Consider the following 24,647-nt stretch of genomic DNA (forward strand, 5'->3'; position numbering starts at 1 on the left):
TAATGAATACACCCCAGGTATGACTAATGACGTCAGCAAGGTAGTGCACACTCACAGCTCCTTTCCGGTGTAGGCAACTGCTGTGCGCTCGAGTTCCTGGTTGACATTGTAAGACACTTTTTAAAAATTGTTATTGTATTTCTTTTTTTTTTTTACTATGTGGTCATTGGTAAAGTCATTCAAATGTAGATGGGACCCGGTTAACTTCACCGAGGAAGCCACCGGGATTAATGTTTGCGTTCAAGACTTCCCAACTTTATCGTGTTCAGAGCGCGAAACCAGATTTAATTGATCGAGAAAGATAAACCATACTTATCCAAACGTTTTATGCATGCAGATGGTCTAAACGTGGAGGCACAGAAAACAAATATGTGGTTTTGGCAATCTTTAAAGGAAGGATAATTAATTTGGTGAAGTCATACTGCTTAACTTGATATCAGACCGTGAACACAGCCTAGAACTTTCGTGGTTACGGACTCCGCGTTGTCGGAATGAAATGTATTTACACACCTCCGCCTCTTAAAATAGGACTGCATAGACAGGTCATTAGTTTTGGTTATAGGTTGTGTACCGCGGGCAACAGAAAGAGACGACAGCTGCTGGTGTAAGATATTCGATATTGTATAGGAATAGAATAGGCTGCTGTTGTCTGAAGTTCATTAACATAGGTACAAGCGAGCAGTGAAACGAATGGCGGGGAGATCGTGAAAGTTTGCGAGGCTTGTTTTTGTTGTTGCTTTGACAGTTTGCGAAATGTACTGACAGCGTGGTTCAAGGTCGACGTGTAGGCGGCTGTGGGTTGCAACTGTAAACACTCACAGCTCTGTGCTAAAAGAGCAAACATGTTGAGCAAAACGTCCACTATAATATTAAAGCGCACGGAGGCAAAGCAAAAATCGAGGCTCTACGCTGCAAGCTAGTGAGAGCAGATAACTGACTAAGGCTAAACAGCCTAGTATAATAATTGTTAATATATAAGTGGGCCAAAAGTGAAGCTAGCTTTTGAAAACCCAATTCTGACTTGGAAAAACCTATTTGAATGTCACTGCCAGCAAGTGCAATTATACAGAATGTAATTCTAAGATTAGATATCAAACCGTTATCTACACCATGATCAAAAAGTTTAGAATACATTTAGTTAAGGCTGCAGCGAAGAATCTTTTCTGCTTTATTCCAACAGAATATTGAAGATCATTCTGTGGACATCAGGGGATTTTCTAGCCCCTCCATCTACTATGTCCTCCAGAGGCAAAGGTGAGGCGTGTCTGGTGTGTGGGGGTGACCTGCACGGTAACCAACGGCGATGGCTCTTTGGGCGTCAGAACAAGAAAGATGGTCAGCCTCAGACCCCATCAGACTCGCTGGGCAGGGGAAGTCTCTCCAGGTCTTCTCAAAGCAGCCCCTGGGGTGAGGTGTGTGTGTGTGTGTGTGCACTTCTCTGCGTATATGTGCGTGTGTCTGTTCTAATGTTTTCTTTCCCCACTTTGCAGGTAGCACCATGTCTCTTGGCTCCACGGTCTCTCTCTCGTCCCTTTCCTCACCTTCTAAAGCAATGGACCTTCTCTCTGTGCTGACACACATACTAGGCCAGGCCGTACCACGGGGCAGTGGGCGGGGGGAGTTCTTGTGTGGCAAATGTGTTTCAGTTCTAGAGCGGGTTTTCAAGTTTGACTCTGTCATTTCCAGGGTGAGGGTCTTATCCTCTGAGAGGCTTCAGAAGTTGACCCAGGAGAGGGACAAGGTCAGGCAGTGGGTACGCAGCGCTTACCGCCAGCGATGCCCTCAGGATTTCCGGATGAGGAGCAGCACTAGTGAGGAGGATGGGGAGGGAATGGGAAACCGAGAGGGTTACATTGAAATGTTGAAGGAGAACATGGCCCTGTCAGAGTATGAGTGCTGGTCTGAGAAATGGGACGCATGTCCATACTTCAGGAGAACGGGGAAACGATGCACGATGGGGAAAAATTGTGAGGGATGTGATTCTCTGAGGGTGTCCGACTCCGCCTATGAGTCAGTTTGTGGGGTTCCCCGCCGCCTACCCTTCCAACCCTTTTCCCCCTTGGCTCTATCGCGGGATAAGTCGCAGAGCATGCCTCTTCACTGGTCGAGAGTGCCGTCGCTAAGCTCTAGCCCAGCGTCATTGACTGGATCCGCTCTCTCCTTACGAGCGTCCTCTCGCACTGAGTCCATCCAATCGCTGGACTCGCTGGGTTGCCGTGATCCATTTGATTTTCCGGATGATTTGTCACTCCTGGTCCTCAGAGAGTTGAAAGGTATTGAAGGAAAGCCTGTCAGTTCACCTTCAGGGAGTAAGATTCCCGTTTTGGGTAAGAGGGAAGGGCGATATTCAGGAGTGGTAGGTGAGACATCCTCCCCTGAGGTAACAAGGGTGCTGAATTTTGGAGAGCGGGAGAATGGAGGAGAGGAAGTGGATGGAGAGACAAATGACGTTCTGACTGAATTGAGGGACGAGTTTATTCCACTACACAGAGAAGTGAGTTTTTTTCTTATATTCTATCAAAATCCAGCATGCCAAATAATGATAGGAAGTGATTATAAGTAGGGCTAGGATTGTTTTCTGATGACAACACTTTGGATTCCCATAGCCTATAAATGGGCCCTTTCCCTGGTCAGGAAAATATCTCTGCCCTAAATGAGGATTTTCCGACTGGTTGCCTTGCCTGTGGTCTGTGGATCACACCGTCTATCACTGAGTGTAAATATTTACTTAGTGGTCTGTAATATGCCATCTAGTATCTAATGTCTGGAGCCAGTGCAAAAGTCCAACTAAATATTCTCTTACTTATAAATACAGGAGTTGGACTTCAACAGAATTAAGTGACAACTTATGTCTTTCACGAAATGCCGTTTTATTATTTCATTTCAGAGTAATACAGGTCGAGTGCACCTTGCAGTCAGACAGTTGAGAGGACAGCTTGATCAAGCCATGACACGCATCAAGACCCTAGAAACTGAGCTTAAACACGGGACCAAAACCAAACCAGAAGCTAATGTCAGTGGACCAGAGGATTGGCTTAAGGTAAGCACTGAGTAGTTTATTGATTTGACATTGATTCCCCCCGAGTTTAGACATTTTCAGCTGGATTCCTAGACACAAATGAAGCCTACTCATAGACTAAAAAACATTCTCAATGGAGATTCTCCAATGGAAGCATTTATATATTTTTTATACCAGGACTAGGCTGTGTCTGGGAAACCGGTCCATAGTATTTATAGTAACTCAATTGAGAAAGAAAACAGTATAAATTGGTGAGCGGGAATTGAAGGGTCATGATAATTTGGTTGCGCGCACACACACACAAGTACAACTGAGGTTGACACTCCCTATCATGGTAATTGACTGCTGACATTTTATACAAGATAAACAGGTATATGCCTCGTCAGCAGGTGCACAGCAATATAATGGCCTGAACATAGTGTCCCTAACATGCTTCCTCTTCATGTACTTGCGTGCGCACGCACATCTGCAGAATCACTTGGATAGCAATGTCTTTAAGCCACGTTTGTGTTGACTAAGCACAAATAAAGCATTATGCATGGAATGATGGGTGTGTTAGAGTTTGGTTTCTGGACTGGGGGGGTGGCGTCTCTTTAATGCAGGTGCACTCATATAACCACACACACACACATCTCCCTGGAATCTTCCCCAACTAGTGGAGTTTGCCCTGCAGCTCAGGATGGCTTTTAATAAAGAGATCATTAACATGCTACTCAGCTGCTGAGTGGCATCGCTTGTCCTTACCTCCTTACAGTAGACTCAAGTTATCCAACCATGCATCTACCTATGGTTCTAGCATGTCTAGGCCTCACCCCCAGCTGTTAAGGCATCTTACCTAAACTGATTCTCATTTCATGAGATTCGCGTCTGAGATTCCGGTCTAGCTTGAGTTCCAGTTTTTGGGATATTTTTAGCAAGCCCTATTAGCAAGTCCAGTCTGGGAATGGGAGCTGTAAATCCACGAAGAGCTTTGACGATTAAGAGCACCACAGAAAGCTATTTTTTTGCCTGGAATCTGGCAAACTCCACCCGATCCTAGAAAAATTCAAATAAGTCAATCATTGGGATTATTTGTGTGCTCTGTGTGAGGTTTCACAGTATATCAAGCTTTTGTGGTGGGGAACCTTCACACTTGGCACTTGCGGGGCAAATTTATAGGCTTATAATATATGTTCTAAATGTATTACAATAATGCAAACTGATTGCCTGCATTCTATGAAAGCATCAACTGTATTATAGTGGCATATATCACCCACAAGACACTGGCTTCAAAATGGACAGGTCTGCTGCTCTAGCCTGGTCCCAAATATGTTTGTGCGGTCTTGGCAATGCCTGTGGTCATTGTCATCAGTTTGGAAAAAAACACACACTGATCTAGTACCAGGCTAGTCTGCTCTTCTATCGCTGCAACAATGCCAACCCCGTGTTGACTTAACATCCTTCATCTAAGTCCTGTGTATGTTGTGATTTATGGCTTTTTCAGTTTCCGCAGAAGGACGAGGGAAACTTGCTACTGCAGAGTTTGGGGCATTCGTTGCTCAGCAGAGACAGAGTTATCCGGGTGAGTGATTCATACTGATTCTATGAGGGGAGACAATGCAGTCATGCCTAAAACACAGGGATCCACTTCACTCACGAATGAGACAGTGGCTGAGCTAGTGGAATGTTACCATCACAACATGGACACCCCAAGCTCTTAAACTCCCAGACCTAACTTAAGATGTGGTGGTTTTAGCAGATAGGAATCCATTTTCATCACAAAACCCAAACAAAGCGTCTAACTCTATTAAAGTTTGTATGGGTGAGCAAACTTCCTCAGCTTAACATATACTGACTGTTAGACAAATGGATACATCAAATCGGTTTAATATAGAGTACCAGTCAAACGTTTGAACACACCTACTCATTCCAGGGTTTTTAGTTAGTTTTACTATTTTCTACATTGTTGAATAGTAGTGAAGACATCAAAACTATGAAGTAACACATGGAATCATGTAGTAACCAAAAAAGTGTAGCCATCCTTTGCCTTGATGACGGCTTCATGGTGTCAGTACACTTCAGTACACTCTTGGAATCCTTCAACCAGCTTCATGGTGTAGTCACCTGGAATGCATTTAAATTAATAGGTGTGCCTTGTTAAATTTCAAGAACTTTAAGTTTCTTCAAGTGCAGTCACAAAACCCATCAAGCGTTATGATGAAACTGGCTCTCATGAGGACCGTCACAGGAAAGGAAGACCCAGAGTTACCTCTGCTGCAGAGGATAAGTTCATTAGAATTTCCACCCTCAGAAATAGGAAATTAGCTGCACCTCAGATTGCAGCCCAAATAAATGCTTCAGAGTTCGAGTAAGACACATCTCAACATCAACTGTTCAGAGGAGACTGTGTAAATCAGGCCTTCATGGTCGAATTGCTGCAAAGAAACCAATACTAATGGACATTAATAATACGAAGACTTGCCTGGGCCAAGAAACACGGGCAATTGATATTTGACTGGTGCAAATCTGTCCTTTGGACTGATCAGTCCATATTTTAGATTTTTGGTTCCAACCGCTGTATCTTTGTGAGATGCAATTGTCATACTTGAGTAAAAGTATAGATACCTTAATAGAAAGTTACTCAAGTGAATGTTACCCAGTAAAATTGTACTTGAGTTAAAGCCTAAAAGTATTTGGTTTTAAATATACAGTTTAAGTCGAATTTTACATACACCTCAGCCAAATACATTTAAACTCTGTTTTTCACAATTCCTGACATTCAATCCTAGACAAAAATCCTTGTCTTAAGCCATTTTGCAACAACTTTGGAGGTATGCTTTGGGTCATTGTCCATTTGGAAGGCCCATTTGCGACCAAGCGTTAACTTTCTGACTGATGTTTTGAGATGTTGCTTCAATATATCCACATAAATTTCCTCATGATGCAATCTATTTTGTGAAGTGCACCAGTCCCTCCTGCAGTAAAGCACCCCCACAACATGATGCTGCACCCCCATGCTTCACGGTTGGGATGGTATTCTACAGCTTGCAAGCCTCCCCCTTTTTCCTCCAAACAGAACGATGGTCATTATGGCCAAACGGTTCTATTTTTGTTTCATCAGACCAGAGAACCAGAGGGTTCTCCAAAAAGTACGATCTTTGTCCCCATGTGCAGTTGCAAACCGTAGTCTGGCTTTTTTTTATGCCGGTTTTGGAGCAGTGGCTTCTTCCTTACTGAGCGGCCTTTCAGGTTATATCGATATAGAACTCGTTTTACTATGGATATAGATACTGTTTCCTCCAGCATCTTCACAAGGTCATTTGCTGTTGTTCTGGGATTGATTTGCACTTTTCGCACCAAAGTACGTTCATCTCTAGGAGACTGAACGTGTCTCCTTCCTGAGCGGTATGACGGCTGCGTGGTTCCATGGTGTTTATACTTGCTTACTATTGTTTGTACAGATGAACGTGGTACCTTCAGGCATTTGGAAATTGCTCCCAAGGATGAACCAGACTTGTGGAGGTGTAAAAAAAATATTCTGAGGTCTTGGCTGATTTTTGATTTTCCCATGATGTCAAGCAAAGAAGCACTGAGTTTGAAGGTAGGCCTTGAAATACATCCACCGGTACACCTCGAATTGACTCAAATGATGGCAATTAGGCTATCAGAAGCTTCTAAAGCCATGACATAATTTTCTGGAATTTTCCAAGCTGTTTAAAGGCACAGTCAACTTCGTGTATGTAAACTTCTGACCCACTGGAATTGGGATACAGTGAAATAATCTCTCTGTAAACAATTGTTGGAAAAATGACTTGTCATGCGTGAAGTAGATGTCCTAACCGACTTGCCAAAACTATAGTTTGTTAGCGAGAAATGTGTGGAGTTGTTGAAAAACGAGTTTTAATGACTCCAACATAAGTGTATTTAAACTTCTGACTTCAACTGTACTTAGGTCTCAAAGTATGTTATTGCTAAAATATACTTAAGAATCTAAAGTAAAAGTATAAATCATTTAAAATTCCTTATAGTAAGCAAATTTACAGATAGCCAGGGGCACACTCCCAACACTCAGACTTTTACAAAAGATGCATTTGTGTTTAGTGAGTCCACTTGACCATAGGCAGTAAGGACGGCCACATTCTATCTTGATAAGTGCATGAATTCACAATTTGAAATTGAAATTTAACGAGCACTTTGGGTTGTCAGGGAAAATATATGGCGTAAAAAGTAACATTTTCTTTAGGAATGTAGTGAAGTAAAATTGTCAAGAATATAAATAAAGTACAGATACCCCAATTTCAAGTAGTACTTGAAATAATTGTTTACTTAAGTTCTTTACAACACTGTGTGTGGTTCCCACCGTGAAGCATGGAGGAGGTGGTGTGGGGTGCTTGCTGGTGACACTGTCTGTGATTTATTTAGAATTCAAGGGACTCTTAACCAGCATGGCTACCACAGCATTCTGCAGCAATACTCCATCCCATCTGGTTTGCGCTTAGTGGGACAATCATTTGTTTTTCAACAGGACAATGAGCCAAAACACCTCCAGGCTGTGTAAGAGGTATTTGACCAAGAAGGAGAGTGATGGAGTGCTGCATCCACAATCACCTGACTTCAACCCAATTCAGGTGGTTAGGGATGAGTTGGCCCACAGAGTGAAAGAAAAGCAACCAACAAGTTCTCAGCATATGTACTAAACTTCAAGACCTTTGGAAAATAATTCCAGGTGGCTACCTCATGAAGCTGGTTGAGTGTAAAGTTGTCATCAAGGCAAACGGTGGCTACTTTGAAGAACCTCAAATATAAAATATTTTGATTTAACACTTTTTTGGTTACTACATGACTCCATATGTTATTTCATAGTTTTGATGTCTTCACTATTACTCTACAATGTAGAACATGGTCAAAATAAACAACTGTTGAATGAGTAGGTGTGTTCAAACGTTTTGACTGGTTCTATGTGTATTTTTGTCACATTTATTGGTCGTGTACACAGTTTAGCAGATGTTATAGCGGGTGCAATGAAATGCTTCTATTACTAGCTCCTAACAATGCAGTAAAATGTCAAGCAGGTACACACATAATCCATCAAAAATAAAATAATAACAATAATCAAGAAATCCAATTATCAACCCAAATTGTCCCAACCGTGAGTGGTTGGGGCAAACCCTGTTTTCTTAACTATCATTGTTGCAATATTTATCATTGAGACATTTGTTTAAATGCAGTTTTTGTATTCTGGTGTAATTGATGTCATTTAAATGTGGGTTTTTTTCTTACCACATCAAGTCCTTTTCTGATGCCATCTCTGGGACAAGCCATGTGTTATTCCATGATCAGACATGAATTTCCTGTCTTCCTGTCTGTCTCAGGAGTGCATGTGTCTGATCAGGAAGATGTGCGTTGAGGTGGGGACAGGGACAGACGTGGCTGACAGACTAACACAGGCACTCACTGACAATCTGAAACAAACTCTCTCCGACAATAAGGTGAGGGTTAAGATTGATCCCATTTGATTATGATTTGAATAAGCTATTGGTTTACAATAAAATCACACAAACTTGTGTATACTGTCAAAGCATGGACAATAAAATGTGTGAATATTTCCTTTTTAAATTACATTACTTAAGTGATAATGCCAGAGAAGCCGGTGTTTGGAGGATATATTGGCATGGGTGTTGTTGGGCCCGAGACTACGTTTGTTCTGTATCCAGTCTTTCGTTCTAAATGTTCCATTACCATACTGGCTGGCAACGTTCTTATCCCTTGCTTGCTAACTAGCCAACTACGGCTAACTTAGTTGCGTTAAAAAGTGCAGCCAGAATAACAGCAAAGTATTTGCATTTGTTTCCTCTGTTTTCTAGTGACATTTATTTTGATACATCCCAAACAATGAGCTAATGAGGTGTGATTTCTCTTAGCATAGAAAATGTGCACACTTGTCAGGAGCTAGCCAACAACACAGCAAAATGTTAGTCTAAAAGAAATCTGAGAATGTCTAGATACTTTTAATAATGGAAATCAGGTTCATAAATTGCTTGACTGGGCTGATGACAGTGGATTGTGCAGTCAGATGGAACAGAGTAAATAGGCATTTTAACGTCATAGATTTAGCCGGTGGCAACTTGTGGAATAGACACAGGCTGGAATGTGGTTTTATCCAATCAGCTTTCGGATTAGACCCACCTGTTGTATGGGATATAGAACATTTCTGTACAAGGTTATTTTGCTGATGTCTTGCGTTCTACCACTTCATTAGCTAGCCCTGGAGGCTCTGCTCTCTGAGGTGAGTGAGAGGGAGAAGAGGATGGAGAGCGAGCTGGAGGCACTGAAGAAGGCTGGGAGAGACCGGGAGAAAGACCTCTCCACACTCAACGCTGTGCTCCAATGTAACCAGGACATCATCAATGTGAGTCTAATGTTGAAAGCCCACACGTGTGATTGCTGTGCTACCAGTGTACGGCAGCTGCTGTAGGACACACACCCTCACGCGATGTATTAACTCAAATTCATTAACAAAATTAACATATTGTGCTGGTTACACTATAGTCATTCAGTCAAAGGTGTTACTGGTCATTTCTCCCATAAGGGCCCTGTTTTTCTTCTAACCCCCAGGAACTGAGAGTGGAGCTGGTTGAGAAGGAGCGAGTGCAGCGGGAGGTGCAGAAGGAGAGGGAAGTGTGGAGACAGCGGGACCAGGCCCTCACAGCAGTCCTACAGGAGAAAGAGTCACTTCTCCTCTGCCTGAAGGAGGCACTAAAGAGCTCTCAGAAAGACATGCAGGTGAGGGGGATCACCTCAACCTACAGTGTCTCCATAGGTTGAATTAAATTAGGTGTGCTGTGGGACTCCTACTCTGAGAGGCTTTGTGAATACAGACCCAGATGTCTTGAAAGATGGTGTTTTGATTGATTTGATTATCTATTTGTTTGACCATTCCTGATCTAAATAGAATTGATTCCAGATATCTCTTTTTAGTGTGCCCACAATTGTTTGTGTCAGGTTCAGTAACCAGTGCTGCATGCACTGACCTCTGTTATTCAAGTTAAAGGTGCTACATGTCCATTCTCACCCATGTGGAAGCAAGGTGAATTACGACAACTCTTTATTTTATTTTTTAAAACAACACTTTTCCACTCCCACGCATCCCATTTCCCTGCAATACGGTGGAGAGGTTAGTGCTATCTGTCATCCAAGGATCCCGGGTAGCATGGACCATGATGGAGGCTATTTTGCGTTCAGTTTCATCGACCAACTTCAAGCAGTCGGAGATATTTCACTGCGATTTAGATGGTACAATGATTCCTTACACTATTCAGTGCATGTTTTCTCACATAAACTGAAATAGTTTTAAGGGTGTAGATTTTATGCAACTAGGAAATGACAGGGCGATTTCTACTTTGGCTGCTTGCCACAGTTTGCCGTTGTTCCTTGTGCTTGAGTAGGAGATGACCACGCCTTTTATTGATACCGACGTTAGAGAGGAGGGGTGCAGTTTCTAGAGATGGGCAATATGGATAAAAATCCATAACACGATAAATGTTTTATCAAATGTGATAAATCGGCAATAAATATTTTGGGGGAGTAGGTACTAGAGCTGGGCAATATGGACAAAGTCACATTGAGATTAATAACTATTTTGCTTGATAACAACAAATAGATTACAATGCAATGTTCCCTCTAAGCTGCGAGTGTGTGCAGCCACACAGAGACACAAGAAATTGAACTTCACCGAGTTCTCCCCTTTAGTTTGCACTATATAGATCAACGCTTTTTTTCTGTGATTGAATCAACATTATATCAGCCCCTTTTCAATGCAACAAATGAAAACAAATCGGACTTTGCAAAATTGAGTCTGATTTTGTTGTAGACGGAGTGCAACAGAGTAAAATTCTATTGGAGGGTGTAGCCCATCGGTGGTCTTGAGCTTTTCAGTTCAGATCAGACTGCAGAGCCCTGCATCTGCACATTTGTTGATATTCTTTGCTCATTAGCAAGTTATTAGCCCAGTTATAGATAAGTACAGGTCAGCAATGGGGAGTTAGTGCTTCCTACAAGAACACAAAACAAGTAGGCTACATTTCAAGCTGTCTTGGTAAAAAAGCTTATCTAAAGGGGTGTTGTTTTTTGAGACGGGCTTGAATATGCAAATAAGCCAATAGAGGGGTAGCCTACATGGTCTAATTCTCTGCGTGGTAATAATACATTTTATTTTCTAAAGTGGTTTCTTGCATCATACAACACAATAAAATGTCACTTATTTGGCCCATGTTACAGACCCGGTAAAAAAAATCATGAATTAATGTCAAGCCCTTCATAAAGTTTTAAAAGTCTTATGCAATGTAGGCCTGCATTGAACACCACATATAGGCTGCTGTAGGCTATATCATTGAAATCATAAGCTATTTCCATGTGAAAATGTTATGGGATTCACACTGTTTTGTTGGTAGGCCAACATTATGCTGAAATAGCCACAATAGCCTATTGGCTACTATCTAACACTGTAAGGGTACAGCCTCAGTGTTCACTGTAGACACACACCAGAAGTTGCACGAAGTTCAAGTTACCGTGCCCCAACATTAGAGTGAATGTTGCTTCAACAATAAAACGGTTTTAATGGACAGTTACTTTGCATTAGTGTCAGGACTCTTGCCACATTTTTACAGTGCCATGAAAGTCAACTGAGTAGAATGGTAGACTAATATTTCAAAAGTAAGCTATTTATCTAACATATCCAGGGAATGCATGATTGATAATTTGATGTGAAATCCGTCAAAATAGGATCCAGAATTATCAGATTTATTTTTGGCTCTTTGTGCATCTACAGTACCAGTCAAAAGTTTGGACACACTTACTCATTCCAGGATTATTTATTTTTTACTATTTTCTACATTGCAGAATAATAGTGAAGACATCAAAACTATGAAATAACACATATGGAATCATGTAGTACCCAAATAAGTGTTAAACAAATCACAATATATTGTAAATTCTGCAAGGTAGCCACCCTTTTCCTTGACTGCTTTGCACACTCTTGGTATTCTCTCAACCAGCTTTACCTGGAATGCTTATCCAACAGTCTTGAAGGAGTTCCCACTGCTTTTCCTTCACTCTGCAGTCCAACTTATCCCTAACCATCTCAATTGCGTTGAGGTCCGGTGATTGTGGAGGCCAGATCATCTGATGCAACACTCCATCACTCTCCTTGGTCAAATAGCCCTGTCACAGCTCGAAGGTGTGTTTGGTCATTGTCCTGTTGAAAAACAAATGATAGTCCCACTAAGCGTGAACCAGATGTGATGGCGTATCACTGCAGAATGCTGTGGTGGCCATGCTGGTAAAAATCTTCCTTGAATTCCAAATAAATCACTGTCAGTGTCACCAGCAAAGCACCATTACACCACCATGCTTCATGGTGGGAACCACACACATGTGGAGATCATCCGTTCACCTTCTCTGCATCTCACAAAGACACTGTGGTTGGAACCAAAAAATCTCCCATTTGGACTCATCAGACCAAAGGACATATTTCCACCAGTCTAATGTCCATTGCTCGTTTCTTGGAGCAAGCAAGTTATTGGTGTCCTTTAGTAGTGGTTTCTTTGCAGCAATTCGACCATGAAGGCCTGATTCACACAGTCTCCACTGAACATTTGATGTTGAGATGTCTGTTATTTGAACTCTGACGCATTCATTTAGGCTGCATTTATGAGGCTGGTAACTCTAATGAACGTATCCTCTGCAGCAGAGGTATGTCTGGGTCTTCATAAGAGCCAGTTTCATCATACCACTTGATGGTTTTGCGACTGTTACTTGAAGAAACTTTAAAAGTTCTTGAAATGTTCCACAATGACTGATCTTCATGTCTTAAAGTAATGATGGACTGTAGATTCTCTTTGCTTATTTGAGTTGTTCTTACCATAATATGGACTTGTTTTTTTGCCAAATAGGGCTATCTTCTGTATACCATCCCTATGTTGTCACAACACACCTGATTGGCTCAAAGGCATTAAGAAGGAAAGAAATTCCACAAATGATATTTTAACAGGGCACACCTGTTAATTGAAAGGCATTTCAGGTGACTACCTCATGGAGCTGTTTGAGAGAATGCCAAGCGTGTGCAAACCTGTCATCAAGGCAAAGGGTGGCTACTTTGAAGAATCTTGATTTGTTTCACTTTTTTGGTTACAACATAATTATTCAACAATGTAGAAATAGTAAAAATAAAGAAAAACCATTGTAGGTATGTCAACTTTTGACTGGTAATGTATATCTATATCTCACGGTCAACTGCATTTATTTTCAGCAAACTTAACATGTGTAAATATTTGTATAAACATATAAGATTTAACAACTGAGACATAAACTGAACAAGTTCCACAGACATGTGACTGACAGAATTGGAATGATGTGTCCCTGAACAGGGGGGGGGGGGGGTCAAAATCAAAAGTAACAGTTGATATCTGGGGTGGCCACCAGCTGCATTAAGCACTGCAGTGCATCTCCTCATAGACTGCACCATATTTGCCAGTTCTTGCTGTCAGATGTTACCCCACTCTTCCACCAAGGCACCTGCGAGTTCCCAGACATTTCTGGGGGGAATGGCCCTTGCCCTCACCCTCCGATCCAACAGGTCCCAGATGTGCTCAATGGGATTGAGATCTGTGCTCTTCGCTGGCCATGGCAGAGCACTGACATTTCTGTCTTGCAGGAAATTATGCACAGAACGAGCAGCATGGCTGGTGGCATTGTCACGCTGGAGGGTCATGTCAGGATGAGCCTGAAGGAAGGGTACCACATGAGGGAGAAGGATGTCTTCCCTGCAATGCACAGCATTGAGATTGCCTGCAATGACAACAAGCTCAGTCCGATGATGCTGTGACACACCGCCCCAGACCATGACGGACCCTCCACCTCCAAATCAATCCCGCTCCAGAGTACAGGCCTTGTTGTAACACTCATTCCTTCGACGATAAACGCAAATCCGAACATCACCCCTGGTGAGACAACCGTGACTCGTCAGTGAAGAACACTTTTTGCCATTCCTGTCTGGTCCAGCGACGGTGGCTTTGTGCCCATACGCAAAGTTGTTGATGCCTGGTGAGGACCTGCCTTACAACAGGCCTACAAGCCCTCAGTCCAGCCTCTCCCAGCCTATTGCAGACAGTCTGAGCACTGATGGATGGGTTGTGCATTCCTGGTGTAACTCTGGCAGTTATTGTTGCCATCCTGTACCTGTCCCGCAAGTGTGATGTTTGGATGTACCAATCCTGTGCAGGTGTTGTTACACGTGGTCTGCCACTGTGAGGACGATCAGCTGTCCGTCCTGTCTCCATGTAGCGCTGTCTTAGGAGTCTCACAGTACGGACATTGCAATTTATTGCCCTGGCCACATCTGCAGTCCTCTTGCCTCCCTTGCAGCATGCCTAAGGCACGTTCACGCAGATGAGCAGGGACCCTGGGCATCTTTCTTTTGGTGTTTTTCAGAGTCAGTAGAAAGGCCTCTGGTGTTCTAAGTTTTCATAACTGTGACCTTAATTGCCTACCGTCTGTAAGCTGTTAGTGTCTTAACGACCGTTCCACAGGTGCATGTTCACTAATTGTTTATGCTTCTTTGAACAAGCATGGGAAAAAGTGTTTAAACCGTTTACAATGATCTGTGAAGTTATTTGGATTTTTACAAATTATTAAGACCGGGTCCTGAAAAGGGGACGTTTTTATTTTTTTGCCAGCATATTGGCCTATAGGCTATATTATTCACTACCTGTGAAGTCGGAACTCAAAACACTTAGCTAGACTGCTAACTCTAAATATGATATTGTTGCTATATAGCCATGTGGGCTAATTGATGGGCCTCTGCTATTTTATGTATACTCAACAAAAATATAAATGCAGCAATGTCAAAGATTAATAAATTCATTAGGCTTAATCTATGGATTTCACATGACTAGGAATACAGATGCCTTTTAAAAAAGGTAGGGGCGTGGATCAGACAAAGTCCGTATCTAGTGTGACCACCATTAACCTCATGCAGAGTGACACATCTCCTATGCATAGAGCTGATCAGGCTGTTTATTGTGGCCTGTGGAATGTTGTCCCACTCCTCTTCAATGGCTGTGCGACGTTGCTGGCGGGAACTGGAACACGCTGTTGTACATGTTACTCCAGAGCATCCCAAACATGCTCAATGGATGACATGTCTGAGTACACAGGCCATTGAAGAACTGAGACATTTGCTGCTTCCAGGAATTGTGTAAAGATCCTTGTCACCTGAGCCCGGGCGGTATCATGTTGAAATATGTGGTGATGGCGGCAGATAAATGGCACGACAATGGCCCTCAGGATCTCATCACGATATCTCTGTGCATTCAATTTGCCATTGATAAAATGCAGTTGTGTTTATTGTCCATAGCTTATTCCTGCCCATACCATAACCCCACCGCCACCATGGGGCACTGTGTTCACAATGTTGACATTAGCAAACCGCTCGCCAACACGTCGCCTAACAGGTGGTGTGCGGTTGTGAGGCCAGTTGAACGTACTGCAAAATTCCCTAAAACGACAGAGGCGGCTTATGGTAGAGTGATTAAATATTAAATTCTCTGGCAACAGTTCTGGTGCAGTCAGCATGCCAATTGCACACTCCCTCAACTTGAGACATCTGTGGCATTGTGTTGTGACAACTGCACATTTTAGTGTGGCCTTTAATTGTCTCCAATTAAAGGCCACATTTTTGTTCATTGTACAACAAGATCTCAGTTTTACCAATTTTGACATCAGATTCTGACGTTTATCCACGTTTCTCCAAATGTCAAAGGTGCTCCAAATGTGAAATTTCTGTATTATTCCATTTGTCCTTGCACAATGTGGGGAGAGGGAGTGAGCGGCTCACTCACACAGACTGCGAAACAGGGACAGGCAGATACTTTTAAAGTGGGAATCAACATAATATATAGGCTATTACTGTTAACCAAATAATAGTTTTAGAACAATCTACAGGAATGTTGTATAGCAAAACCATAGAGAATTAGCGACGTACGCTTTTGTTGTCAAATAGGTCTGCATTTTAGAATGCGATTTTTGTATTGGCCCAAAATATTTTTGGGGTGAAAAAATATTGTGAAACACTATCATTCCACTACTACTGCAGCTATTATATGGACTTTTTTTGAAATTACAATGCAAAAATTCTACATGTAGCTCTTTTGACTGGCTTCAGGGAGACTTTCCTCCTCATAACTTGTTTTCTTTCCCCCCAGGCACTGTCTGACTCTGTGATTAGCCAAGGGGTGTCAGGAGGCGGGGCTGAGGGGGCTCTGGCCTCTCAGCTGAAGGAGAAGGAGAGCCTAGTGATAGTCTGGTTACAGGACAGGGAGGAGCACAGCGCCACCATGTGCCGGGAGTTCTCCAAGCTCACCACCGCCCTGCAGGACTATCAGGGTATAGTGCAGGTGAGTACAAACGAGGGATGGGAGAGTGGATGCTTTCACCAATCCCTGTCTTTCATATCAGTGAATGGGAAGCCATGTAAGACTAGTAAGAGGCTCCCTCTATATACTGAGATGTGCTGTGTCTTCCATTGTTTCTTACACAATTCAGGTCATCTTCAGTGAGGTATCTAAAATACCAAGCCTGTAATATAGTTTGGTCATTAGAACCCATACCTTACCTCTCTTCCCATCTTTTCCCCTGCCTTCTCAAGGAGCAAGAGCAGAATCATAGTCAGACGGTGTCTTCGCTGTCAAAGCAACTCAACGACACACTCAACGACCTGAGGGAGAGCGGGAAGGAGAACAAGGAGGCACAGCGAGCCTGGCGGAGCGAAATGGATGACAAAGAGAGGGAGGAGAGGAAATTGAGGGAGAGCCTGGAGAAGAGAGACAAACTCATTGAGGTATGTCCATACATGAGCGAGGTATGCCCATACATGACTTTAGAACAGCACTAAAGGTCGGACCAAATTAACTGACTATTTTGATTTGTAAACTTGTTTTATTTAGCAAGTTCTCCTGGATTCCGAAGAACGGGATCATCTACTCAAAGAACTTCAACAGAACCTGCTGAACAAATTTGAACCCATGATTGCTGTCAAACACACATTATGAAAGAGACGAACAAGATAGTGAAAGAGCAAAAAACATAGAACCACGAAGGTACAATGCCCATTTTATATAGATGAGTTGCGTGAACCAACATTTGCTCCACAGGTAGTTTACTACTAATTACAATTGTATGTAGGCCCATTGAAAAGGTTGTGTTTTGCACATAGTGATGTTATTTCTCCGTTTTGGCATCATTCATATTTGTATATTCATATTGATGAAGTATGCTAGTAGTTAATGTCTGACATGGACCAAAGTATATTTTTGAAATAATTTCATTTCCCGAGAGTTCTATTTATGCTTATTCAAAATACATTTTGGTCCATGTCAGACATTGATTAACGAGTAGAATGGGACATGGGGAAATGTATGATGAGATTTGTTAATGTGTCCTTCAGGGCATAGTGTAGTGCAGCCTTCTTGATACGCGCTATCAGAAGGGGGATTATTATTGTGTTGAATCTGGACAGTTTGATGTTGCAGTTTCCCAAGAGCTTTCTTTATTGGTGTCATACAGTAAGTTCTGTGATTTTATTTTTTTTCTGTGCCTTTTTGTCGGACTGGGCTATTTCTGTTCACACTGCCAATTTCTTTACAAATTAGCTACATCATTCTGCTTGGTATTGTGATAGTCATAAAGGGGTTTACATTTTTTACCCCAAAATATTTTGTTACTTTTTGGCAGGTTTAATTTTACTACACAATGGTTTGATACATTTATTTTGGGAAAAGGTTTAATTTGATGTCTGCCATGTTTTAATTTTTTTAAGTCGTTGTGAGATTGAGAAAATACAACTCTCTACATGATCGAAATGATTGAATCTAGTCTGTTTTCATTGCATGTACTTTGCTGCTTATGTCATGGATGATCAAAGGGACTTTAATGACCCGCGGGTGTCTCTTGCTCTGTACTTCACACTTGGAATATGATCCCCAGTAAACGGTCATGGCGAGAAGGGATCCAGCGTTTGCAGCATTTGCCAGAAATTACTTTTTGTAGGCGGTTTAGGAGAACTTAGGCAGCCGGTTAGGAGAATTTACGTGGCAGTTAGTGTTAGCAATAAATAATTTTGGGGACATAAGTTTGACAAAAGCTGGATCCTATCACAAGCAGGACCATGGTTTCTGGTTACCTGGGAACTGTTGTTTTGGAGATAATATTTCAACACTAGTTTATTTGACCCTCGGAGGTTGAGGTGAACTTGTTAATTTAGTAACCTAATCTAAAGAGACCTGGTAATTAATAAATACAAAAGAAACGTCCCTTTTTCAGGACCCTGTCTTTCAAAGATAATTCATTAAAATCCAAATAACTTCACAATCTTCATTGTAAACGGTTTAAACAGTTTCCCATGCTTGTTCAATTAACTAACAATTAATGAACATGCAACTGTGGAACGGTCGTTAAGACACAGACGGTAGGCAATTAAGGTCACAGTTATGAAAACTTAGAACACCAGAGGCCTTTCTACTGACTCTGGAAAAACACCAAAAGAAAGATGCCCAGGGTCCCTGCTCATCTGCGTGAACGTGCCTTAGGCATGCTGCAAGGGAGGCATGAGGAATGCAGATGTGGCCAGGGCAATAAATTGCTATGTCTGTACTGAGATGCCTAAGACAGTGCTACAGGACGGACAGCTGATCGTCCTCACAGTGGCAGACCATGTGTAACAACACCTGCACAGGATCGGTACATCCGAACATCACACCTGCGGGACAGGTACAGGATGGCAAAAATAACTGCCAGAGTTACACCAGGAACGCACAATCCCTCCATTAGTGCTCAGACTGTCTGCAATAGGCTGGGAGAGGCTGGACAGAGGGCTTGTTGGCCTGTTGTAAAGCAGGTCCTCACCAGACATCACCGGCAACAACGTCGCCTATGGGCACAAACCCACCGTCGCTGGAGCAGACAGGACTGGCAAAAAGTGTTCTTCACTGACGAGTCGCGGTTGTCTCACCAGGGGTGATGGTCGGATTTGCGTTTATCGTCGAAGGAACGAGTGTTACAACAAGGCCTGTACTCTGGAGTGGGATAAATTTGGAGGTGGAGGGTCCGTCATGGTCTGGGGCGGTGTGTCACAGCATCATCGGACTGAGCTTTTTGTCATTGCCTGCAATCTCAATGCTGTATGTTACAGGGAAGACATCCTCCTCCCTCATGTGGTATCCTTCCTGCAGGCTCATCCTGACATGACCCTGCAGCATGACAATGCCACCAGCCATACTGCTCGTTCTGTGCGTAATTTCTTGCAAGACAGGAATGTCAGTGTTCCGGGCTCTTCGCTGGCCATGGCGGATCTCATGTCTGGGACCAGAAATGTCCGGGAACTCGCAGGTGCCTTGGTGGAAGAGTGGGGTAACATCTCACAGCAAAAACTGACATCTGGTGCAGTCCACGAGGAGGAGATGCACTGCAGTGCTTAATGCAGCTGGTGGCCACACCAGATACTGACTGTTACTTTTGATTTTGACCCCCCCCCTTTGTTCAGGGACACATTATTCCAATTCTGTTAGTCACATGTCTGTGGAACTTGTTCAGTTTATGTATCAGTTGTTAAATGTTATGTTTATACAAAGATTTAATAAACGCAGTTGACAGTGAGAGGACGTTTATTTTTGTTGCTGAGTTTAAATGTAAAAAAAAAGAAGCCTTAAGTAAATAAATGTCTGTTCAGTCAGTTCCCCTCGCCTCTGTGGCGATAGGACCACAGTCTGGCGAGATGATACGGTGCACTCTATGCGACGAGCGGAACACTTGGTGTGGCAAACCGACGCAGGACGGTCAGGGTCTGTCAGACGTACGCGCAGCAGTAGCGCGTTTACCCCGAGGTGCACAGACACAATTGAAGTGGTGGTGCTCATGATGCTTTGTGTAAGAACAAACTCAGATCTCAAACCACCGGGAAAATGGTAAGTTTAATATTTTAAAGTTATGATGAATTAAATTAATAGTGAAGGAATGTGCACTATGTTCAATCTGGTTGGCTATACAGTTAAAGTTGGAAGTTTACATACACTTAGGTTGGAGTCATTGAAACTCGTTTTTCAACCTCCACACATTTCTTGTTAACAAACTATAGTATTGGCAAGTCGGTTTGGACATCTACTTTGTGCATGACTCAAGTAATTTTCCAACAATTGTTTACAGATTATTTAACGTATAATTCACTATCTCAATTCCAGTGGGTCAGAAGCTTACAAAAACAAAGTTGACTGTGCCTTTTAAACAGCTTGGAAAATTCCAGAAAATTATGCCATAGCTTTAGAAGCTACTGATAGGCTAATTGACATCATTTGAGTCAATTGGAGGTGTACCTGTGGATGTATTTCAAGGCCTACCTTCAAGCTCAGTGCTTCTTTGCTTGACAAAATGCAGACCTCCACAAGTCTGATTCATCCTTGGGAGCAATTTCCAAACTCCTGAAGGTACCACGTTCATCTGTACAAACAATAGTACACAAATATAAACACCATGGGACCACGCAGCTGTCATACCGCTCAGGAAGGAGACGGGTTCGGTCTCCTTGAGATGAACGTACTTTGGTGTGAAATGTGCAAATCAATCCCAGACCAACAGTAAATGACTTTGTGAAGATGCTGGAGGAAACAAGTACAAAAGTATCTATATCCACAGTAAAACGAGTCCTATATCGACTTAACCTGAAAGGCCGCTCAGCAAGGAAGAAGCCACTGCTCCAAAACCGCCATAAAAAAGCCAAACTACGGTCTGAAACTGCATATGGGGACAAAGATGGTACTTTTTGGAGAAATGTCCTCTGTTCTGATGTAAAAAAAAAAAGTAGAACTGTTTGGCCATTGTTCTGTTTGAAGGAAAAAAGGGGAGGCTTACAAGCTCAAGAACACCATCCCAACTGTGAAGCACGGGGGTGGCAGCATCATGTTGTGGGGGTGCTTTGCTGCAGGAGGGACTGGTGTACTTCAAAATAGATGGCATCATGCAGAAGGAAAATGATGTGGATATATTGAAGCAACATCTCAAGACATCAGTCAGGAAGTTAAAGTTTGGTTGCAAATGGGTCTTCCAAATGGACAATGACACCAAGCAATACTTCCAAAGTTGTGGCAAAATGGCTTAAGGAAAACAAAGTCAAGGTATTGGAGTGGCCATCACAAAGCCCTGACATCAATCCTATAGAAAATTAGTGGGCAGAACTTAAAAAGCATGTGCGAGCAAGGAGGCCTACAAACCTGACTCAGTTACACCAGCTCTGTCAGGAAGAATGGGCCAAAATTCACCCAACATATTGTGGGAAGCTTGTGGAAGGCTACCCAAAACATTTGACCCAAGTTAAACAATTTAAAGGCAATGCTACCAAATACTAATTGAGTGTATGTAAACTTCTGATCCACTGGGAATGTGATGAAAGAAATAAAAGCTGAAATAAATCACTACTATTATTCTGACATTTCACATTCTTAAAATAAAGTGGTGATCCTAACTGTCCTAAAACAGGGATTTTTTACTAGGATTAAATGTCAGGAATTGTGAAAAACTGAGTTGAAATGTATTTGGCTAAGGTGTATGTAAACTTCTGACTTCAACTGTAAATGCTTTAGCCTAAATAAAATGTATGTTGGCGCTATTTGCTGTTTTGCAAAATAATGCAATAGAAATTTAAATTTAGTTACAACAATATATATCTGTAGACTTGAATGTCATTCTCTCGCATGTCATGTTTAGTTCCCATATGCTACCACCACCACATTTGTGGTCTCGTTTCCCCTTCCTTGCTTCCGAGAGCAGTGTGCAGAGGCCAGTGTTGGGGTAGCAGGGGAGTACATGCGAAGTGGAGGGTGAGATACAAGCTGGCCAGGTAGCACAGGAATGCATTCAACTGGAAAGGGAGAGGGGGCTCTTGGAGAGGATGCTGAGGAGCCTGAGGTGTGAAATGCTGATCAACAAGAAGAGTGTGGAGGGAGGACAATAATACCAGCTACTACTGAGACTGTGAGTTCAGTGTGTTTGCGTGTGTCACAACTGAATTTGAGTTAATTTCATATATCCACCTGACCCCAATTTATTCTGCCCGGTACTGCTTTGCTGGACTACATTAGGCCTATATGTATTCTAATCTACTGTAATAACTATTAGAAAAAAACACATTGTTCTCTGTTTCCAGGGCAGAGACGGAGCAGACCATTTGCTGGAGTCTGAAAAGAGAACTCACTGAGCTGAAACAGGAGATGGAGAGCACTCCGAGGAGCACACTACGGGTGATGACATCTAACTGCTAGAGGCCAGGTTACTGTAAAAGCCTACGGCAAATGCTAATGTACGCAGGGCTTTATAAAATAAATGTGATTGGGTGCTTTCTCTTTTTATGGTTTTCAATAGATACAGGTGCCTAGAGTTATGCTAATGCCTATTCAAGAAAGTTGTCAAGATGACCCTTGATTTGCTATTGATATACCTGTAAAAAAAAGCCCTTATTTCTCTCTCTCTCTTGCCATGTATAGACCCTGGGTCAGTGCAGTAGGCAGCTGTTGGACTGTGCCAGTGAGAACGCTTGTGTTCTGGAGCTTCTACCTCTCTCACTCTCCCGCTCTCTGCAGGGAGACAGGGAACTCCCTCCCAAGGCCTCATAAAACTACCAGAGCCTTTTGGCCCCTTCACTCCATGTGTTATGTCAATAGCATACTGTACTAATGTAACACAGTTTACGGCACTGCATTGACGTCACCTTGTCCCATATAGTGCCTATTGTGGTTGCACTTTGTTTTGTCAGTGATTCACCTAGTTTTTGTCTTAAACACTACATGGTGACAGTGTAGTTACATAATAGCCATTCATTTATTTATTTGAACCAGCAGCTGTAGGCTTAACATTTGCTTGTTAGTCCCACAAATTGCCCATTTCTACTATACACTCTTAGCGGATACTATGCAAATATCATCTGAAACAGGTCTGTAAAATAAAGAATTACCCACATCTTTCCCTTCTCTCAGAATGTAAGTAGGTTCTGGAGTCTACCACTCTGGCTGTGAACCAATCACAGCTGCTACGAGAGAACATCAGGCAGATGTCAGTGAAGCTCTGGTGAAGAAAATAGCTGAGACAGTCACTCTGAAGGTACAGCATGGGACATACGATAGTATTTAACATTTAAAAGTCAAAATAGTAAAACTCATTCTCTCGCACAGCAAAATCTCACAATTCTGTCTGCAGCCTCCAGGCTGGCCATTTTCTGCTAACAGAGGCAGCTGAACTGCATTCATCACAGCCATGACAGAGCACTGGTCAGTATGTGAGTGGAACCATCTGTAGGCTTTGTCATGGATAAGAGTGTGCATTGGAGATGGTGTCTGTATCTGTGCTTATTTGGTCAAGAAAGAGCCACTAATGTTGGTGTAATAATGTTGTAGTGGGTGACTTCACTACTCCACCCCTAACTTCTTATGTTGTCATGTGTTTTCCAGGGCCCTGAGTACAGCGGGGATATGCTTTCCAGAGAGAAACTGAACAGGCCTATAGTAAATGTTTACCACAGACACCCTGGGACCCAGTTACCTGAGGCTGCTCATCTCATACAGGTAACCAATGGTCTTCCTCTAAAACCGAACATGATTGACACTTTCTCTTATATTATGTACTTAGCCATTTTACTGCAGTAGACTCAAATTTCTGTGCAAGTCTTCCATTGACATCAATGCCTGATTTATGCAATTGTCGAGTTAAGTGCTTGTTCTCATGTTAGAATTCAGCCCTCTGAGTCTTGTTTTTCTCTCAGGGTAGTTCTGTGTTGAGACACTGCCTGCTGTCCTCTAAAGAGGAGCTCGTCAGGCTACAGGGCACATGTCTGGAGCGGGTGGACAACCTGCACAGCAAGAGGGCCGCAGAGCAGGTGGACTCTTCCGTGGTCAGGCTGCGGCGGCAGCTGGTCGATAGACGAGCAATGCCCACTTTCCTCCAACAGGGGTTGTACTAAACTCATTATGTAGTGCATGACTCAATTCATCTTTCTTCATTGTTTCCTCTCTCCTTGGTTCCTTCTCAAAAATGCATTGGAGAAGATCAGAGGGAAGAAAGATAAGGTTCCTCCCCTCTGATCTTCTCCTCCAATGCATTTTGAGAAGTAGATGAGGAGAGGAATCAAGGAAAGAGAAGAGTCCCTATCTATAGTTGTATACAAGCGTATGTGTGTGTTTTATCCTGGATGAAGTGAAAGAGGGACCAATGTGCTGAAAAGGGACCATTTAAACAAGATGATTAGGAAGGTATGTTTAACCTAGTCATGTGTGGCATCCCAACTCTCAATTAACCACATTTCTGCATTACACCATTAACGTGTACTTGAAATAAACATAAACAGTATTTCTCTGCAACCTCAGCCCCATTTGCTTATTGTATGAGAGTCCCTTAGAGCATAAATGTGCATGTTTCATTTGCCTGTACTTGATCTCCTTGTCATACTGCCATTTTGTACAGCTTGGCATCTATAATGCGAATTGAATATGTTCAGCATAGACTGCATTAGAATCACAAACAGTGTACTGTTTATGTTCAACTTCACCTCTGAATAAAT

General features: G+C 42.5%; 1 protein-coding gene and 1 long non-coding RNA gene across 5 annotated transcripts; both read left to right on the top strand.

Moving 5' to 3' along the window:
• Positions 1–33: 33 nt before the first annotated feature.
• LOC135522330 (golgin subfamily A member 6-like protein 22) lies at positions 34–19,705 on the top strand. 2 transcript variants are annotated; one of them, XM_064948474.1, is made up of 11 exons: positions 34–108; positions 1,181–1,407; positions 1,491–2,494; positions 2,888–3,040; positions 4,503–4,580; positions 8,371–8,487; positions 9,258–9,407; positions 9,614–9,781; positions 16,258–16,449; positions 16,701–16,892; positions 16,999–19,705. In XM_064948474.1, the coding sequence occupies exons 2-11, from the start codon at positions 1,236–1,238 to the stop codon at positions 17,101–17,103; spliced, it is 2,331 nt and encodes a 776-aa protein (XP_064804546.1). In that variant the 5' UTR covers positions 34–108; positions 1,181–1,235; the 3' UTR covers positions 17,104–19,705. The 2 variants fall into 2 exon arrangements, with proteins under 2 accessions (XP_064804546.1, XP_064804547.1); XM_064948475.1 differs by lacking the exon at positions 34–108 and having other exon boundaries at positions 1,328–1,412.
• Positions 19,706–19,746: 41 nt separating this feature from the next.
• LOC135522331 (uncharacterized) lies at positions 19,747–24,645 on the top strand. Of its 3 annotated transcripts, none has more exons than XR_010452673.1 (6): positions 19,747–22,072; positions 22,245–22,397; positions 22,582–23,194; positions 23,291–23,369; positions 23,542–23,655; positions 23,853–24,645. It is a non-coding gene; the product is annotated as an uncharacterized LOC135522331 (long non-coding RNA). The 3 variants fall into 3 exon arrangements; XR_010452672.1 differs by having other exon boundaries at positions 23,291–23,361; XR_010452674.1 differs by having other exon boundaries at positions 22,245–22,338; positions 23,291–23,361.
• Positions 24,646–24,647: the final 2 nt, after the last annotated feature.

This window comes from Oncorhynchus masou, chromosome 30 (assembly GCF_036934945.1).
Source record: "Oncorhynchus masou masou isolate Uvic2021 chromosome 30, UVic_Omas_1.1, whole genome shotgun sequence".
Taxonomy (NCBI): domain Eukaryota; kingdom Metazoa; phylum Chordata; class Actinopteri; order Salmoniformes; family Salmonidae; genus Oncorhynchus; species Oncorhynchus masou.

Bases quoted from the DNA above. Each gene is read 5' to 3' on its own strand.
- LOC135522330 (XM_064948474.1), top strand. From the start codon at position 1,236: ATGTCCTCCAGAGGCAAAGGTGAGGCGTGTCTGGTGTGTGGGGGTGAC. The intron at 9,782-16,257 runs GTGAGGGGGATC...CTTTCCCCCCAG, and splicing joins GCTCTCAGAAAGACATGCAG to GCACTGTCTGACTCTGTGAT. The intron at 16,450-16,700 runs GTGAGTACAAAC...TGCCTTCTCAAG, and splicing joins ACTATCAGGGTATAGTGCAG to GAGCAAGAGCAGAATCATAG.